This window comes from Zingiber officinale, chromosome 5B, assembly GCF_018446385.1.
Source record: "Zingiber officinale cultivar Zhangliang chromosome 5B, Zo_v1.1, whole genome shotgun sequence".
Taxonomy (NCBI): Eukaryota; Viridiplantae; Streptophyta; class Magnoliopsida; order Zingiberales; family Zingiberaceae; genus Zingiber; species Zingiber officinale.
In genome coordinates this window covers 110928840-110947362 of record NC_055995.1, presented here as the reverse complement: position 1 = coordinate 110947362, position 18523 = coordinate 110928840, and the positions used below count along the sequence as shown (strand labels likewise).

Below are 18523 nucleotides of genomic sequence, written 5' to 3'. Positions count from 1 at the left end.
TCGTAAGGTAATTCTTACTCGTACAGCAACTCTATTATTGCTGAATATTGACTTCTTACTCGTACATATTTACATGTAATCAAATAATCCCAAACAATTTGTGAATCTATTCTCTGGTGCTGTCCTTTAATTAGCAGTGATTTCATGTAAAAACTTGCTGTTGCCTTCTGAGTTTTGATTATGTTCATTGTGTCTGTATTTCCTCATTTATTGAAAACCTGTTTTATCTTTTTGGTAGGTTTGGAATCTGGAGCTCAGACAACTTGTTCATTCTTTTCAATGGGAGGCTAATGTAACTGCTTTTTCTGTAATATTTGGAACCTACTTGATGTGCGTCATTGATAGGGAATTTTATTTACTGCACTCACTAGTGAATTGCTAGCTGGCTTGTCAGGAGATTGCTAACAAAATTACTGCTTTAGGTATGTTGGAGATGAGAACGGGCTGTTATCTGTAATAAAATGTGATGAAGAAGACGGAAAGCTTTTAAAGTTGCCATATCAACTCTCTTCTGCTGATCTATCTGGTAGATCTTCCTCAATTTTGTCTGTGATCAAAAAGTGAAACTATATATTGTTCTAGCAATTGATCTCTTTATCTTGCATATTTATGCTCACGTTGTTATCTTTTTATTTTGAGTCTTATATGTTACAAAATCACCCATTTTTTAAAGAAAAGAAACCACCTTGTTCTTTCAACTCTTTGAGAAAGCTACAATAGCCTACTCTGCATAGCCTGCAATGGATACATCCTACCCATTTGTAAAACAGCTCCAGGAATCCTATAAGTTACCAAACAATCTGATCTTTTAACATGTTTTACTCCTTAACAACCTCCCTCCCTAAGCAACAGATACCTTCAGCTGTGGCTTGCCAAGGAGGGACGACTCCACCACACAAACAATCAATTGCTCCTCCAGAATCAGATATAAGTGTCAATCCATATAAGCCTTTTGAAAGCACCAGCTCTAGTCAACCTTGATTGCCATAAGCTCCGCTGGCAAAGCTAAAGCAGCATCAACATAGAGCCAGGAACATACACCATCCACGATAAGGATGCATAAATACAATGCCAGCGGTGACTGAATCAAATATGTAGAGTTTTGTTCCAAAATTTAACCTTACCCACTTTCCTCCCACTATTAATCATCTCTCTTTGAAACACGTCAGCCTCATTGGCGATTCTGCCAATTAAAGCATTAGGAGGGAGCCATTTATCATCAACCTTTTTCTATTCCAATTTTTCCAAATGTACCACAAACCTACTGATATAAAGGCTCTCACCTTAGTCGCATGAGTCTTTCATACAGATCCATCCTCCCCTAGCCACTTGCCTGCCCACAATCATCATAAAACAAACTTCCAATTCCTGAGGTTTTCAGCTAAGCTCTAATACCACCTTGGCATTAGCACAGAGTAAAGAGCAAATAATACATTTTATCTTTTGCAGTTTCACAGAGGTAACAATGAGTGATATGCCCTGTAATAAAGATGAAACATAAACAGAAGTTGGGATTTTCTCCAAGCAGCTTTCTACACAATTCTGGACTCATGGAAAAGCTTTCAGCTCCAGAGTAGCTTCTGATTCACTTCCATTGCATTATTGATATCACCAACAGTTTCTTCCCACTTTAAACCACCTTGGTGCTCGTATCACCATTCAGGTCCATAGTACAAACCCATCTATTATTTATTCTTTGCTCAAGAATTTACTGGCATGAATCCTACTAGCCAGAATATGAAAAACAGATCAAACAACATATTTAACAACACTAGTTGCCTGTAAGTAGTTGAGAACTCAGTAACTTCAATAAACTAAATCTACATTTACAAAGGTAGGCCAAAATCTTGAGCATGCCGAGGTTTCGGTTTTGGATTGGAACGATATGATTTCAGTACCGTATGATGTTGTATTGATATATTTTTGATATTTTTAAATATAAAATATATTAATTAAAAATAAAAATTTAATCTAAATATTTAAAAATAAAAAATAAAAAAAATATATTTTAAAAGTATATATTAAATTAATGAGATAATTTTATTAAACTTTAATTAAACCTATTTAAATTATCTTAATCATAGTTAGGAGTTGATTAAAATTATTAACTTAAATTATTTAATTAAATTAAACCCCCACACTGTTTCGGCTGCACGTCCAGACGTGTTACCGGACTTGTGCGACGCCTCCGGACGCGTCAACGGACTTGTGCGATGCCTCCAGATGTGTTGTCAGGCTGCTCGACATCTCCAGACGCGTCACTAGGCTCGCATGATGCATCTGGATGCATCGTCGACAAGTGTCGCCGTGCCTGCGTGACGCATCTGGGCGTGTCGCCGGGCCCGCATGATCTGTGTTGGTGTTGGTCCGTGAGCAAAATGAAATGTTTGGCCTGTATAAGGCAAAATGGAACGGGACTTTAATCCATGGGTAGCCCACCATGCAACAAGTTATCTATCCATGGTCTCCCAAATATGATACATGCTTCGTAAAATGCCCTCTAAATCCAATATGCATTTATGCAAATTTTTTAACATCGGGGATATATTTCCTCACTCTCCAAGGGTGAATTGACTCATTATCCTTTCACTTTTTTCAAGAGTGATAACAATTGGAGTCTTTTGGTATTTGTTTTTCAGTAGGCTCACATCTTTGACACAATATCCACTCAATGCTTGCCTAACAAAAACAATCCATCCCCTCAAAAAATAAAAAATAAAAAATTTAGGCATAAACGAAATTCTATTAAGAACAACTTCATTAACCATATCAGAAATTAATGAATAAATAGGTATAGAATTCATCAAAATTAATAAGAACATCTCGTTTTGACACCCGACACAATATGAATTTTCAAACCATGCTTTGTTTTGCTTCATATTGCCGGAGTTGGCATGTACTTTTATTGCTATTTAAAATATAGTTCTTAGTCTTATTGCTACTTAAAATGAACTTTGGCATGTATATATTTTAATTGTATACATGAACTTTTAGTTTTGTTTATTCTATAGTTCATTGTTTGTTATAGTAACAACAATATTAGTTAAGGGATATGATTGAAATAAAATGACAAGTTCATTCGAACAACTGAAACTGTTTAAAGTTCAAGCTATACTTGAAAGAACTTTGAGGTGTATTTATCTGTTTTTAGTCGTTGAGTGGAGAGGAGAGTGGACAAAAGTGAGTGAGAGGGAAGGGGAGGGTGGGGGTGAATTCCCATGTTCAGATATTTTTATCAAGAGAAAGGAGAGGATTTAATGACTAAATTACCTTTATCTTACAAGAAGATGGATAAGAGATTTGATAAAATATATTTTCTATCATCTATTCATTCTTGTTTTTTTTTCCTTATGCCTAATTAGATGATTTGTAAAATTTGATTTGCAGGAGGGATGAATGCACAATCCTTTGTAAAATTGAGTTGCATTGTTTGAAACATGTTTTGATATATGGAATGATGCTAAAATGCTACCGCTAGCATCAAGAGACTGCCTAAAGCTGAATTTGCAACATATAAGACAAGTATATCTCTCCTACTCATGGTTTGAAATCTCGTAGTGTGTCTAACGACACAATCAAATTGTATCGTGCCGGTAAATTATCAAAACTCAGTACAACTTGGCACATACAATATCAGCTATGTCATTGCGTCAATCATTTCAATGAGTATCACGTCATACCAACACTTGACGCCAATTGGCATGCTACAACCCAAGTCAATATGAATTGAGATAATATTATTATTTTTGTCTCATATCCATATAAGATAATGTTAAAAGTGTGCAACTTCAAATGCAATACAAAGTATGAACTTAAATATATAGTTGTGTTATCTTCTTTTTCTTCATCTCCTTTCTCCTCCACTAGCACTATGTATATCAAAGCGTTCATACGATACCAAAATAGTGTCGTTCGAGTCAAAGACCAAAACTTCGGCACGGTTTGAGATTACCTTACTACCTTTTCCCCCTTCTTATTCTGTTTCATCTTCTTCTTGATTAGTGTTGTCTAAAACCATCTCATGCCAACGCACTATGAGTCTACACTCAATGATTATCCTAGCCAACCACCAAACTTGACATTGGAATGAGATTTCACACCTAAACTCAGTCCTCTCCTTTCACTTACTAAGAGACTCACAAATAAGGGTTAAAATTGGTTGAACCTCTTCTTCTCTCTCCTTTTCCTCAATCCTCCATCCAAACACACTCTAAAAATTATGTAGTTTTTCTAAAAAAAAATTCAAACATTTAGATCTTTGACCACTTTTTTCTAGTAAATGACAATACTTTCAAGAAGCATGGTTATTTTATCACAATTATAAGTTTGGTAGAAAATAGGTGCCATATGCTAACTTATTATAGTGCCATTACTTGAGCTAGTAATAGGCTACACTTGAAAATTGGTATGCAATTAAAATTTTTTAAAGTTCAAGCTAGATATGAAATAATCCTAAAAATATGTTCGATGTCCTTTAAATAGCCCTCTATCTTAATCAGTTTCCCTCACTTTCCAACTACAGATAGACTTTGCATACAGAGTTCTTGCTACTATTTTCATTCTTTATCACTAGACACCTATATGATACTGGCTATAAGAAGAAACAAAAGTCTAGCATTACAAATGGTGGCTAAAACACAAACCTTGTTAGAGCTTTGGTATTTGATTGGAACCATAATATTTTGGTATCATGCTAATGTAACATATATGGTGTTAATGATGAACTGGAGGTGGAATGAAGAATGAGAAGATGAAGTGAAAAGAACATAGACATAAGTTCTAACTTTGTGTACTGTCCGATACAATTTTCACATTATCTTATATAAAATAGACTAAAAATAAATAAATAAAATATTATTTTAATTTATCTTAACTTGTGTTGTAACATGCCTAGGTGTGTCTGAGTGTTGGCATGGCAAAAAACTCATCAACATAATTGACATAGTGAGACAAATGATATTGTCTATGTGCCAAGTAGGAATGAGTTTTTGTGATTTTTCAGAATGATAGTTTCAACTGGGTCACTCGGCATGGTACGAGGTTTCAAACTATGGTCTAATCAAACTTTTTTTTGTTCTTTAAATGAAATTAGATAAAGAAATAATGCATTTGACTTTTACTGTATGTCGAGAGAGATATTTCTCTTCATCTGTTGACCAAATCTGGAGTCCTTTAGGTTTTTAAATCTTCTTGCTCCCATAATTCAACACTATAGTGTCTGAAATTTGCGGGGACTCATAGTATTTAGTATTTACTTTACTTTTGTAATATACTTTCCTCTTTCTTTCCTTGTAATTTTTAAGGAAATCTTTAGTATGCTATCATTGATTGTGGTTCTCTTTGGGCATCTATTCATCTAATAAAGTATATTGTTGTTAAATCCTGCAAATGATACATTTCTATAAAATTTTAACGTGTGATTTATGTCATGATAGCTGTTCTTTTATTCTGTCACTAAAATTTCTGTGTTTCTGTTTCAGTTGATATCTCATTTGCTGGTACTCAGTCAATTGTTGGAATTCTTCCCCAGTCTGATACGTCTTCCACTAGGTAGGAGATGTACATGCCTCTCTCCTGTCTGCTCAAACTTCAAAGTACTCCTTCTATCACATGGATAATAAGGAAAAATTTTCTGCTATCAGAAGAGACATGTTAACAATGTTTTTTTTTTAAAAAAATTGAATTTCACTGTTAGCATGCCAAACTAGGTGTATTACATCAACAATAACCTTATCCCACTAGGTGGGGTCAGCTATAAACTAGGTGTATTACATGTTTGTCTAAAATTGGCTGTTCCTTTTCTCTTGAATGCAGTCCATGCCAGTTTTAACCAATACGTGTCTATGAGAACTGGAAAAATCTCATGTTATGGATATCCTTGAATGTTTATTATAGTTATGTTTGAGAAATATAATGTGCACATGCATTTAAAGGCTTCTAGAAACTAGATGAAGAAGAATTTTTGTTTGTAAATGTTAAAAATATCAATACTATGTAAAGTTGTGCACTTCAATGATGAAGAAGATTAGGCATTTAGCAATGTTAAAAATATTGATACTATTTTCAAGTTCCAACGACAAGGAGATGCTGATGGAAATATAATTTGAACAACAGTCAACAACAAACTGTAAGTCAATAAAACACTATTGCTTGTAATATCCAGAACTGAGTCAATATTTATTTCTTATATAATCAATCAATCAATCACCTTTGAACATGCCAATACCATCTTAGTCTATTTTCTCGCATTTTAGCTCAATGGAAATGTGGTATATAAGAAAAATGTTTGGTGGTTAAATTGGTGAGTGAATTCTCACGTCTTGTGCAGTAGCCATGTGCTCCTTGTCTAAAACTGAAGTTTCATATATATTTTGGTGCAGCCAGTCTTATTTAATGATGAAGAGAGTGCCCTATGAAGAAACAATCATGCAAAATGTTAATAGCAAAGTAGAATAAAAATGTTATAATTTGAAATTAGTTAAATGTAACTGCATTGTATAATAAAAATATGAAAGGAATATGAACATATTCAAAGCTGACAACTCATAAATTAAAAAGACCAGGTTGAAGGTTTAAGAATGAAGACTAAAGTAAGTCCTGCTTAGCATAATAAAGGTCAAAGAGACTTATTGCCAACAATATTGTCTCACATATATCTCATTGATGGATGAAGTTTCATGCAACTGGACTCGAATAGTTAGGACATATGATTTGTTGCTCTTGTTTCACAAGTATCTAGAGTCTGTCATTGCTAACCTTTATAAGAAGCTTATTTGTGTTTCGAATTTCAAATCTTCAGATGATTCCACTGTCTTGCATTAGTTGGTAGACAAGGATTGGTTTGCCTCTGCCTCTTAGATTTTATGAGAAGCTTCTATGTTAAGTCAGAAGGTTTCTTGGCTGTGACTCTCAAATTGAGTGTGACCAATTGCCATTTTGTTTTTATGTGCTTTTGCCATTTTATTGTCTCAGAGATTTCATATTGGTAAATTGTTCACTCCACTGCAGAATGCTGGTTGCATATGAAAAGGGACTATTAGTTCTTTGGGATGTCAACAAAAGAGAAGCTGTTAGTTCTGGAGGTCACAGTGCTCTGAAAGTAAGGGTTGCTGATGGCACTGATTCTCTAACTGGAACTGGTGATTACATTGAAAGCATGGTTGCCAATCATGAAGAAGAAAATGAAATTTGTTCTCTTTGCTGGGTATCTGCTAATAATTCCATTGCGGCTGTGGGTTACATTAATGGAGATGTGTTGTTGTGGGACTTCACATCTAATTCCTTAACAAAAAGGCAACAATCTGGGAAACAGTCCAGTAATGTGGTTAAGCTGCAACTAGCATCAGCAGAACGTAGACTTCCTGTCATTGTCTTACACTGGTCAGCCAATTCCAAAGGAAGTAATGAAACAAGAGGGCAGCTTTTTATCTATGGCGGTGATGAGATTGGATCTGAAGAAGTTTTGGCAGTATTTCCTTTCCCATTTTCTGAATTTTATGTGTTTATTACTTTGCTTTATTATATAACTAAATTTATATCATACTCCTATTCATGACATGTTTAGAAGTTTTAATCAAGTTTCTCCGTTCTATGGCTATGTTTTTTTTAAGAAACCCATATTTACACTATTAATTTGCTCATTTATGTTAGTTGCAAAAAAACAATCTAGGTTGAATGAGTAGCATATTTTCTTTTCATACAATAACAACAACAATCAAACTTTTATCCTACTAGTCGAGTCAGCTATATTGATCCTTCTACACTATGGGGCTTGATCCTCTATTATATCCTCATCCATATTTATTTATTTTTTATTTTATCAATGCTAACTAAGTCTTCCTTGGTCTTCCTCTTCTTCGATTAATGTGTATTTGTTATGGTTTCATATCACCTAAATAGGACATTTATTGATCGCTTAAGTACATATTCATGCCATCTTAAATTTGTTTCTCGGAGTTTTCCTTCAAAAGGTGCAATCCCGACTCTCTTAAATGGTCTCATTTCTATCCTCATATCAACAAATCCATTTTAATATAGACATCTCTTCAACTTTCATCTCTAGTGTGTTTGCTTCATAGCGCAACATTTAGTTCTATATAACATAGCAGGTATAACCACTTTTAAAGGTACCTTATCGTCACAAGGAACACTTACCTCCTTCATTTCAATCGTTTTACTTATATTCTATGTAAAACATACCTATTAACCCTCAATCATTTTACAAAAATGATCCTAAATAATTAAAATTTTCAATTATAGAAGTAATTAATCTCCTATTTTAACAATTGTCTTGCTACGTCTACTACTAAATTTAAATTTTATATTTTCTGTCTTTATTTTGTTAAGCCTAAAATCGTTAACTTCTAATGTCTTCTGTTAAGATTTGAGCTTAACATTTATTCTTTCATGTGTTTTATCAACTAAAACATTGTTATCTGTAAATAATATGCACCATGGTTATGTGTCTAGTGAGTTCATTTATAACTAGTGTTAAAATATATGAACTTAAAATCCTTGATATAACCCTATTTTTATAGAAAATCTTTTAGTTAATCCGTCTGAAATCTTCACTTTCATCATTACATTCTCATACATATCCTTAATTATTTCAATATACGTTATGCTAATACTTTTTCTTTCTAGATTTCTTCATATAATTTCTTTCGGAACTCTATCATAGGGTTTTATTTCTAAGTAAATAAATATCATGAGTAAGTGATGCTTCTTTTATGATACTTTTCAATGTCTGAGTAGATGTATAACTTTTATGAAACTTTCAAATATGAATCTAAATTGATTTTCAGTCTTCATGGTGTAGCTCATTAGCTTAATCCTAAAATAATTTACACAATTTTGTATTGTCTCCTTTGTTTTTATATGTGAAACTAGAGTATTTATCCTCCATTGATCATACTTCTTTTCCAATATTTGCAATGCATGATAAGACTGCGTACAATAGACCCTTTCCCAGGACACTATGTTAGTAGGAATCTCATGCATCATTTAATACTTTGCTTCACCAGGCACTATCATACCTTTATGACTCCCATTGTTTTTTTTTTTTTTCATTTTTTATCCCATTTAATGCCTCTTCTATTTTGAAATTTAGATTCTCTAATAAAAAATTAATTTATATACTCTGCTTACCAACTTAAATTTTATAAATTAAATTGATCACCTAAATCTTCTTTAAAAATTGATGAAAATACTTCTTTCATTGCTCCTTTATTTTTTCATCCTTCACTAATACCTTATTGGATTTATTTTTAATGTATTTTATTTGGATAAGATATTTTATTTTCCTCTCTCTCAATTTAACTATTCTATAGATGTCTTTTTACCCTTCTTTTGTATAAGTTGTCTATACAAGCATATTTGATAACTTCATTCTTGGCTTCAATCACTACTTTCTTGATTATTATATACTTTTTAAAGTTTTCTTTGTTCTTACAAATTTACAATAATTGTAACTTGTAGGTTTTTTTTCCTAAAAGAGAAGTTTCTCTTGTACATCATTTCACGACCAAACTTTTTTATTTAGTGGTGCTCATGCTCTTGACTCACCAAGTAAACTCTTGGCGAATGTTTTCAAATATTGACGTCATTTTATCGCATGTCGTATTTGAAGCACCATATATTTCTCTTAATACTTGTGTTTCTACCATCTCCTGAAAGATTTTGTTTACTTCCCATCTTTAACTTCCATAATTTGTTCTAGGAGCTATGCACATTTTCTTTCTATTGATACTATGCTTAAGATGTATATCTAATACCATTAACCTATGTTTGGAGATTATGTTTTCTCCAGGGATGACTTCGTGATCTTTAAAAAATTTCTATCCCTTCCTATCATAAAAGTCAATTTGTGGTTTATTGTTTCCACTCTTGAACATAATGAGCGTTCTTTTCTCTTGAAAAACATATTAGTTATTATAAGTTCATATGCTATCGCGAAATCTAATATAATTTTTTATTTTTCATTTCTTGTTTCAAAATCATAACCCATGCACCCTATCATATTATTTATTTCTTACTCGTGCATGTACATTTAGATCTCCTCCTATTAAAATCATTCGTTTGTTGGATCTTGTATACCATATCATATAGGTATTTTCAAAATCTATATTTGGTGTTTGTATACATCTAATCCTACTTGAGATGAATATATGCTAATTATATTAATAGTTTCTTTTGTTACCATTATCTTGAGAGTTATAATCCTATCTTCCTAACTATTCACTTCGTCATTTAACGGACTATTTATAACAATACCTACTATATTTCTCATTTTACTTTTTTTGTGTAACGTAATTTAAAACTTAAGTACTCTATCATCTTGCCTTCTCCCTTAGCTCATTTTTTTTCTTTTGTAAATACAAAGTATTAATTTTTCTCCTAATCATCATATCTATTTCTTCCATTGTTTTGTTGGTGCTTGTTCATATATTTCATACTTCAAATCTAAGACTTTCCTATAATGTTTGTTATTATCCAACTTAGAATGTGAATACTCCTATACATTTAACATTACATCCAAATTCTTATGAAGATATAGCGGTCTTTGCCAAGATGTTGCGTTCGGATCCTGCAACATGTTCTTTCTAGGAAACAAGTTAGGCTGACAATCTAACACAACCTCCTTTATTTAGCCTTGGGATTGAGCATGTGGAATTTATTCACTATGAACAGAGTTAGTATATTTTCCATCATTGTATATATTGATCTTTACTATCATTATGTTTTTTTCCACATAAGGTTTGTGTCAATTTGGTTTTAGCCAAATGTATGTTTTATTGTACCTGGAATCTAAATACACAAAAGTTAGCATATAGTTAGATAATAGAAAATTATTTATTCAAATTATCCTTTTATGTTATAATAGCATATAAGGGTGAAAGAAACTATCAAAAAGTGAAAGGCCGTTGAGGTCATGCAACCCCTCCGGCGCGACCGCGGGGATCGTGCGACCCTTTGACGCAGTCGTGGGGTTCGCGCGACCCCTCCGGTGCGGCCGTGGAGGTCTGCGACCCTTATGTCGCAACCACAGGGGTCACGACCTTTGTGGCAGCTGCGGTCAGCGAATGGAATAAAAATGTTTCATCTGTTTCGACTGTTTCGATTGGTTGACACGATATTTCAATCCATAGTCAAAACTATACCATTCTAAATGGAACACAAAGTCCTTGCATGATTTCTTTTTCATCTCTTGCCTCTTTCCTTCTTCAATTATCCACGACACCATATGTCGAAACACTATTATCGAAACAATATTGTTCTAATCAAAAGCTTGGAACTTCAACACTGCTTGATATTTTGATCCTTGAAGGGTTTAATATATTTTGATGTTTGTTAATTAGATCCTTAAAAGAGTTGCATACATGTTTACTTTTGGGTATAAGGAGATAATGAGAAATCAAAAGAAGACTTATTGTTCTTAGTCAAAGTATAATATAACACATGAGCAATTGGATTTGTGGCCACATTAATTTTTAATCAAAAACCACTTAGATTAAAGGGCAAAAATCAAAAGGGTTGGACACTATTGGTACAACTAATCTTTTTTATATATTGTATTTTTTATGTTGATAATTATGTGTCATACTCACATTTGACATCCCTTAATATGCTGCAAAATGCATAAAGATGGATTGAAATAATATTTATTATTTTTTTAGCTTGTGTCTATATATAATACAGTGTCAAAACTATACCATTCTAAACGGAACACAAAGTCCTTAAATGGTTTTTTTTTCATCTCCTGCCTCTTTCCTCCTTCAATTCTCCACTGACATCATATGTCAAAACACTATCACAGTATCAAAACAATATCGTTTTAATCAAAAGCCTGGAACTTCAACACCTTGATATTTTGATCCTTGAAGAGTTTAATATATTTTGATGTTTGTTGATTAAACCCTTAAAAGAGTTGCATATATGTTTACTTCTGGGTATAAGAAGATAATAAGAAATCAACAAAGACTTATTGCTCCTAGTCAAAGTATAATATATCACTCAACTAATTGGATTTGTGGCCACTTTGATTTTTAATCAATAACCACTTAGATTAAAAGGCAAAAATCAAAAGGGTGCCGCTTTGATTTTTTTATCAAAAGGGTGTCCCACACCACCAACTACCCATGTACAATTCCCATTATTATCTTCTACCTATATTTTTAGCCTAAATCTTGAACCGGGGGCACGAGCAACCATGTACAATTCCCATTATTATCTTCTGCCTATATTTTTCGCCTAAATCTTGAACTTGGGGCATGTTATAGCAGCTATGTAACTATAGTTGCTACACATGTTGTAGTAGCTACGGTTTCATAGCTGCTACAATGTGAATGTTAGGTAAGCTTGTACAACTACGAAACCATAGCTGCTATAACATGAATGGCAGGTGAACAAGATTGAATCAGCATTATTGTAGCTATGAAACCAGAGCTGCCACACATGAATGTTTTTGAATAGGTTAAGTATGTGTTGTAGCCGCTACAGTTTCATAGCTACTGTAACGCACCCCCGGTTTAGGATTTAAGTGGGAGATAATAATGGGAACAGTGTATTGAGGGCAGTTGGGTGATCGTACATGGGTTGCCGATGGGGTGGGCCACCCTTTTGATAAAAAATCAAAGTGGGGTGCTCTTTTGACTTTTAGCCTAGATTAAATCAATGTATAGTGAAAAGTAAATGAGTAAACTACTTAGGTCAATATTTCTTTCAATGCCTTTATGAATGTATCAAATGAACTCTTAGATGTGTTCTAGTAGGACATACACCAATCGATGTTTTAGGGGCAGGTTGTGATATGAGGTGATAATGAGACTATATTTCAGACATACCACACTATGGAAAAGCTTTTGTGATATCTTCATTTTCATAATTGTTGTAATCTTGATGCCTTGCTATAGGCTTATCAAGACTTGATGTAAACTAATGAAGAAAAACTTTGTGGGATCAACATGTCTAAGTGCTGATAGAGTGATACACATAAAGCATGATTTCAACATATGATGCAGGTAACATGAGAAGAATGATAAATAGGTGTTAATTATACTCATTGATTAATAAATAATTAAGAGCTAGTTATGTTGTTTGATTAGGGTATTTAATTAGAATAAATAAGTGTAATTTATTCAATTAAATTTAGAGAGAGTATTACAAAATTAATAGTTAATTTATGCAATATAAATTGATGAAGTGTTAGTTAAATTTTAGTTTGAATTTATTTAAGTTTAAATCAATTTTATAAGAGATGTGGAAAAACCAAAAAAATAATTTTAGAGATAATTTCACACATGTTGTGAAATTATTAAAATATTTAGAACCTTTAGAGTCATTAAAATTAATTAAATAAGTAGTTCAAATAATTAGGATTATATCCTAATTAATCTCTTCTAATTAGTTGAGACCATCCAACAATAATTAACCCGACCACTCTCTCGTTGTCGTCACCAATATCTGAATCGACACTACTTCCTCCCTCTTTGCAATGGATCCCAACACCTCCGTGGTATGATTGGAGTTCCTGTTGCATGGATAATGTAGAGAGCATGCCTCCTTACATGACAAAAATGACAATTGTAAGATAAAACTATTTTGTCGTTTTATTATAATATGGTTTGATTTAAAATGGTAGAGAAGTTCACACACAAAAATTTATTCACACTAGTGTGCTATCTTGTAGTATGATGACCCCAATATTATTGCTTCTGAAAAAAACCAAAATATAACTTTAAATATGTATCTAAGACTAAAAATATTTTGAACATATTCTTTTAGTATCGTGATGTAAATACAACAACAACCAAGTCTTATCCCACTAGGCTTGGTGGTTGTTGTAGTTGCGATAGAGAAATCAATTGAATTGGAATCAAATTATTTTGATTTGGCTGATTTCTCCAAATCCCACTCAAGAATCTTTCTAGAATAACAAGTATGGGGATTAAGGATGTCCAGACGAGTTACAAAGAAAGATGCAAGAGAGATTTAACATGGTGCAGAGGCTGTGGCAGATAAACCCAAGAAGGTAGGTTGACTTTGGTACTTGCACTTAGCATTCAAAATGAGGAAGAAAGGTGACATATTCTTTATCTTCATCGTGACTTACATTTTGTCTTCTTTGGGCATTCTCAATGACATAGACGAACAACATTCGTTATTATAGTAGTCCTCTTCTAACCTATGCAACATAATTAAAAAAATTAATTACATTTAAATAAGTTATAACTTTATGAATTATTAAGTATGAAGAATTATTAATAATTATTAAATAATATTTTTTACTGATAATTAATTATTTTAAGTTAATTAATAGTTTAAATAATTAAATATATTAACCAAATTTTATTTAAATTTAGGTAATTTATCATAGAAGTAAGAAGTCATATCAACCATGGTGGCTTGAAAGTTTTTAATTCCTCAAATCCTATATACAAGAAAAAATGGGATACAAATTGTATTGATTTATTAATCATATAAACTATTTCTAACTCAGAAGAAACAGTTAGACTTTCTATAATTTGTAATATCTGTATATACATATCAAATATAGATCCATAACGTTAAGGTTGTTAGATATCTTTTATTGCTTAATTCAGTAAATATTATCATTTTGCTATTTTTTTTATACCAATTCAGATTTTACTAATTCAATCAATTCGATTTGGACGATACTTAGGGTTTTCAATTTTCTGATACCAATACTGCCACCCATGCTGCAATTGACCTCGATATGAGACTATTATTAACCATTTAATTGTATAATAGACTTTTACATCTATAGTTTGTGGTGAATTTGTAAATGCAGAGATGGTTTTGTAATTCATTTTTACCCTTTAAATTTTGTTTAAGGAGAATATGATAGAAGGCTAGGGAAAATTTGCTACTGCAACTAGAGGGAAGCTTTGAATAATTGGATGTAGAAAACTGATTTGCAATCATACTGTCAACGTACACAAATTATAAAAGAAAAACCAACACTGGTACAAGCTTCTCAACTGAAAGTAAATTCCTTGGATACGTATCTCCACTTTCTTATTCCGAGTAAACTATAGAGTAAATTATAATCATAGATGCCCCGTGGGCTGAATATTCTTTATCAGTCTTTGACTCTCGAGAATTTGTGAATTTGGTTGTTGACAAAATAAATGAATAAGTTTGTATGTTAAATTACCCAGAGGGATTTGGAGCTTCAGTAACAAGAATGTCACTTGATGTGTGTCAGGTTTTTTCTTCTTAATCGGAGAAACAGTTATTTTAGGTCCGGATAAATAGGATATTCCTTTTGTTCAAGCAATGCAATGATTTACTCACTTGATGTGTGTCAGGTTTGAGTCATTCATGCCACGGCATTACTTTCATTTGTCATCATTTACTCATGCAGGTTCTTACTCTTGAATGGTCCTCTGGAGTAGAGACTTTAAAGTGCATCTCACGTGTGAACCTGAATCTTAATGGATCCTTTGCAGATATGATTCTGATCCCAAATGACAGTATATCAGACAGTTCCACTGCTGCTCTTTTTGTATTAACGAACCCTGGCCAGTTGAGTGTCTATGATGGTAATATCTTATCTGAGTTAAACTCTGATGGGGACCCATCTGTTTTTGCTGAAAATTTTCCAGTAGTGGTGCCTACCATTGATCCAAATATGACTGTGAATAAACTTTGTTTGCTACCCAAAGGCAGCAACTCTTTAAAAGTTTTATTCAAGGTACCTTCCCACTCAGGCTTAGTTTAATTATTGCCTTTTAAATGCTATCCAATTCTTAATCTCATTCATTAAGGTTTTAAATATTTATAGAAATTTCGTATGGGAAGGTTACCTTCTCATACCTTATCTATGGGCACAAAGTGGCCTCTTACTGGTGGGGTTCCTCCTGAAGTGTCCTATGAAGATTATGAGGTTGAAAATTTTTTTATAGCTGGTTATCAAGATGGATCTGTGAGAATATGGGATGCTACATATCCTGTACTGGTTCTGATGTTTGTGTTAGAAGGAAAGGTTTGTGGCTTATCGTTGCTATCTACGAGACCATGTGACATTACATGTCCAGAACTCATAGTCAGTCCTTCATTTGTTAAATTCTTTAATTTTGTTATTTAACCACAGCTGCCAGCTATGGAAGTGGAGGTGACAATTCCTGCAGTAACAGCTCTTGCCTTTTGTCCTTTGAGTATGACCTTGGCTATCGGCGATGAATGTGGTTTGGTTAGACCATTCTCTAAATGTTTCTTTGATTTTGAGGCTTGAAGATCAGTTAATATGTGAGATCCTATTTTTTCTTTGTGATTATATAGGTTAGGATCTATAAACTTCAAGAAAACACCAATGGATCAAGCTTTCACTTTGTGACCCAGACAAACCAGGAAGGTAATATCCTCCCACAGCCCAATCAAAGCAAATTATTTGCATGTTAACTGTGAGATCCTGAGATGATTGATTCCTTCGGTAGTTCCTATTCTATGTTGATATTTGAAACTTGAAGACCTACAACTTTGAGGCCCAACTCACTGAGGTTTTATAAGAATGTAGATAAGATGGTCTTAGCCAATTGGCATCCACATGCCCTTGGTGATCAACTACATAGGCTTTTTAAATCTAAACTTTAAATAAAAACTATCTTATCTAAACCATGACAAATTAGATAGAAACTAAAGGTGCCAAAAACGAGACAGATGGGAGAGAGAAACTAGAAAAATAAATAATTCATATTTCTCTTTTATCTCTTTTTTTTTAAAGATATCAATTCCTTTTCTTCACGTGTATTTTTTTTTTCTTTCACACTTTTTAAACAATTCTTACTCTTTTTTTAATAAGTTGTGTTTCTTGCCTATGTTGGTTTATTAGAACTTGGTGAATAGAAGAGGTGAAGGAAGAAGTTCAACATGAAAAAACTTCCATTGTGTGGTGTAGTGTGTTGTGGAACTCCATATGAAGTAGATATTTGAAAAAGATCAAAAAGAAAGAAAGAAAGGAAAAAGGGTGGAAAATGAAGAGGGAAGGAATGAAGGAAAGACTTAGGGGGCGTTTGGTTTGCGTTTTCAACGCTGTTGTTTTCTAAGAAAACGAAAAACGCGGAAAAGTCATTTTCTAAAAAACGAAAAACGCGTATTTTTCAGAAAATGAAAATGAAAATGGGGCAAACCAAACGCATCCTTAGGTTTGCATATTGATTAACTGAAGAGGTAAGGGTGGAAGTAGGGAGTGGTGTTGTGTCATTATATCATGGCCTCCTAAGGGAATTGCAGAAAAAGATGCTAATCCGATTAAGAAATCCTAATTTATAGCAGTTAAAGAGGTATAAATATGTTGTATTGTTGTTCACTGAGAACTATCTCAGATATATATATATAAACTATGTCGAATGCCAATCTGACAATGTCGAACGCCAATAGTTATATTAAGAAATCCCAATTGTTATTTGACTTTGCTATTGCTAACTATGTCGAATGCCTTATGTTTGCCTTTCTTATACAATGCCAATGAAAAATTTAATGTTGATTGAGGAAGAAATGCATTGCTCGGTCAATAATGCCTCAAAATCCCCCTACCATAAATTTGATTTAGATGTGTTGAGATCCCAACTAAACCCTATATTATAGAATATTAAGCAATGATGTAATTAAAGGACTCTTATATTTAATTACTGCCTTGGCGAAATAGTAAAGTTATCGTCGTGTGACTGAGTTCAAGTTGCGGAAACAACCTCTTGTAACGCAAGATAATATCGTGTATAATAGACCAATGGTCAAACTCTTTCTCGGGATCTTGTATTGGCCGAAGCTTCATGCACTATGCTACCTTTTATTATCATTTTTTATTCAACAATTGATGTTGACAATCATGATATTTTGAGAAGTTTTTTTAATACAAAGAAGTAAGGCCTAGAGGACTTATGAAATGGGAACATTCTTATTTGTCATGCTTTAATTCTACTAAAAACTTATACCTAGTTATTTTTTTTTATGAAATTAACACCTTATTTATAGGTGGGCTAAATTCATTCTTGTTTTTCAGTTAATTAAGTTTTCAAACCAATTAGAATTTTGGATTCTATTTTTCTAAGTTTAAAACTAATCTAAATTAAAATTAGCCACCAAACTAAGCTGAAAATTTCCATTTGATTAGGTAAAATTCAATAGCATAGGAGGATCCATATAATTGACTCACTTAGTGGGGGGATAAAAAGTTGTTGTTATATTAGGTAAGATCCAAAAAAAATCTAAAATTAATATATCCACCATACTCTTAATCAGGGTTTGAAATGTCGTTCCGTGCCGTCCGGCAAGGACGATTTTTATCGTTCCGCCGGGCGGCCGAAACTGGCACGGGAGGCGTCCCCGTCTCGGCGGCGCCGGAAGACGCGTGACGCCCTTTCTGCGCCGGAAAGCGTCCGACAACGCTTCCAGCGCCGCCGGACGCCCCCTGCAGGATCGCCCGCGATCTTGCGTACGTAGGTATGCGATTTTTTTCCTTTTTTTAATAATTATTTATTTTATTTAATTAATTTAAACAATT

The 18523-nt window shown here is 33.1% G+C and overlaps 1 protein-coding gene across 1 annotated transcript in view; it reads left to right on the top strand.

The window, feature by feature from the left end:
- LOC121985351 (syntaxin-binding protein 5-like) overlaps positions 1–16437 on the top strand; it is a 43181-nt gene extending 26744 nt beyond the window's left edge. The window contains exons 5-12 of the mRNA XM_042538752.1: positions 239–330; positions 423–526; positions 5481–5550; positions 7009–7468; positions 15386–15715; positions 15806–16006; positions 16115–16213; positions 16303–16437. Coding sequence (XP_042394686.1) covers positions 239–330; positions 423–526; positions 5481–5550; positions 7009–7468; positions 15386–15715; positions 15806–16006; positions 16115–16213; positions 16303–16422 — 1476 coding nt within the window. The 3' untranslated portion in view covers positions 16423–16437. The remainder of the gene's footprint in view (positions 1–238; positions 331–422; positions 527–5480; positions 5551–7008; positions 7469–15385; positions 15716–15805; positions 16007–16114; positions 16214–16302) is intronic.
- The last annotated feature ends 2086 nt before the right edge of the window (positions 16438–18523 follow it).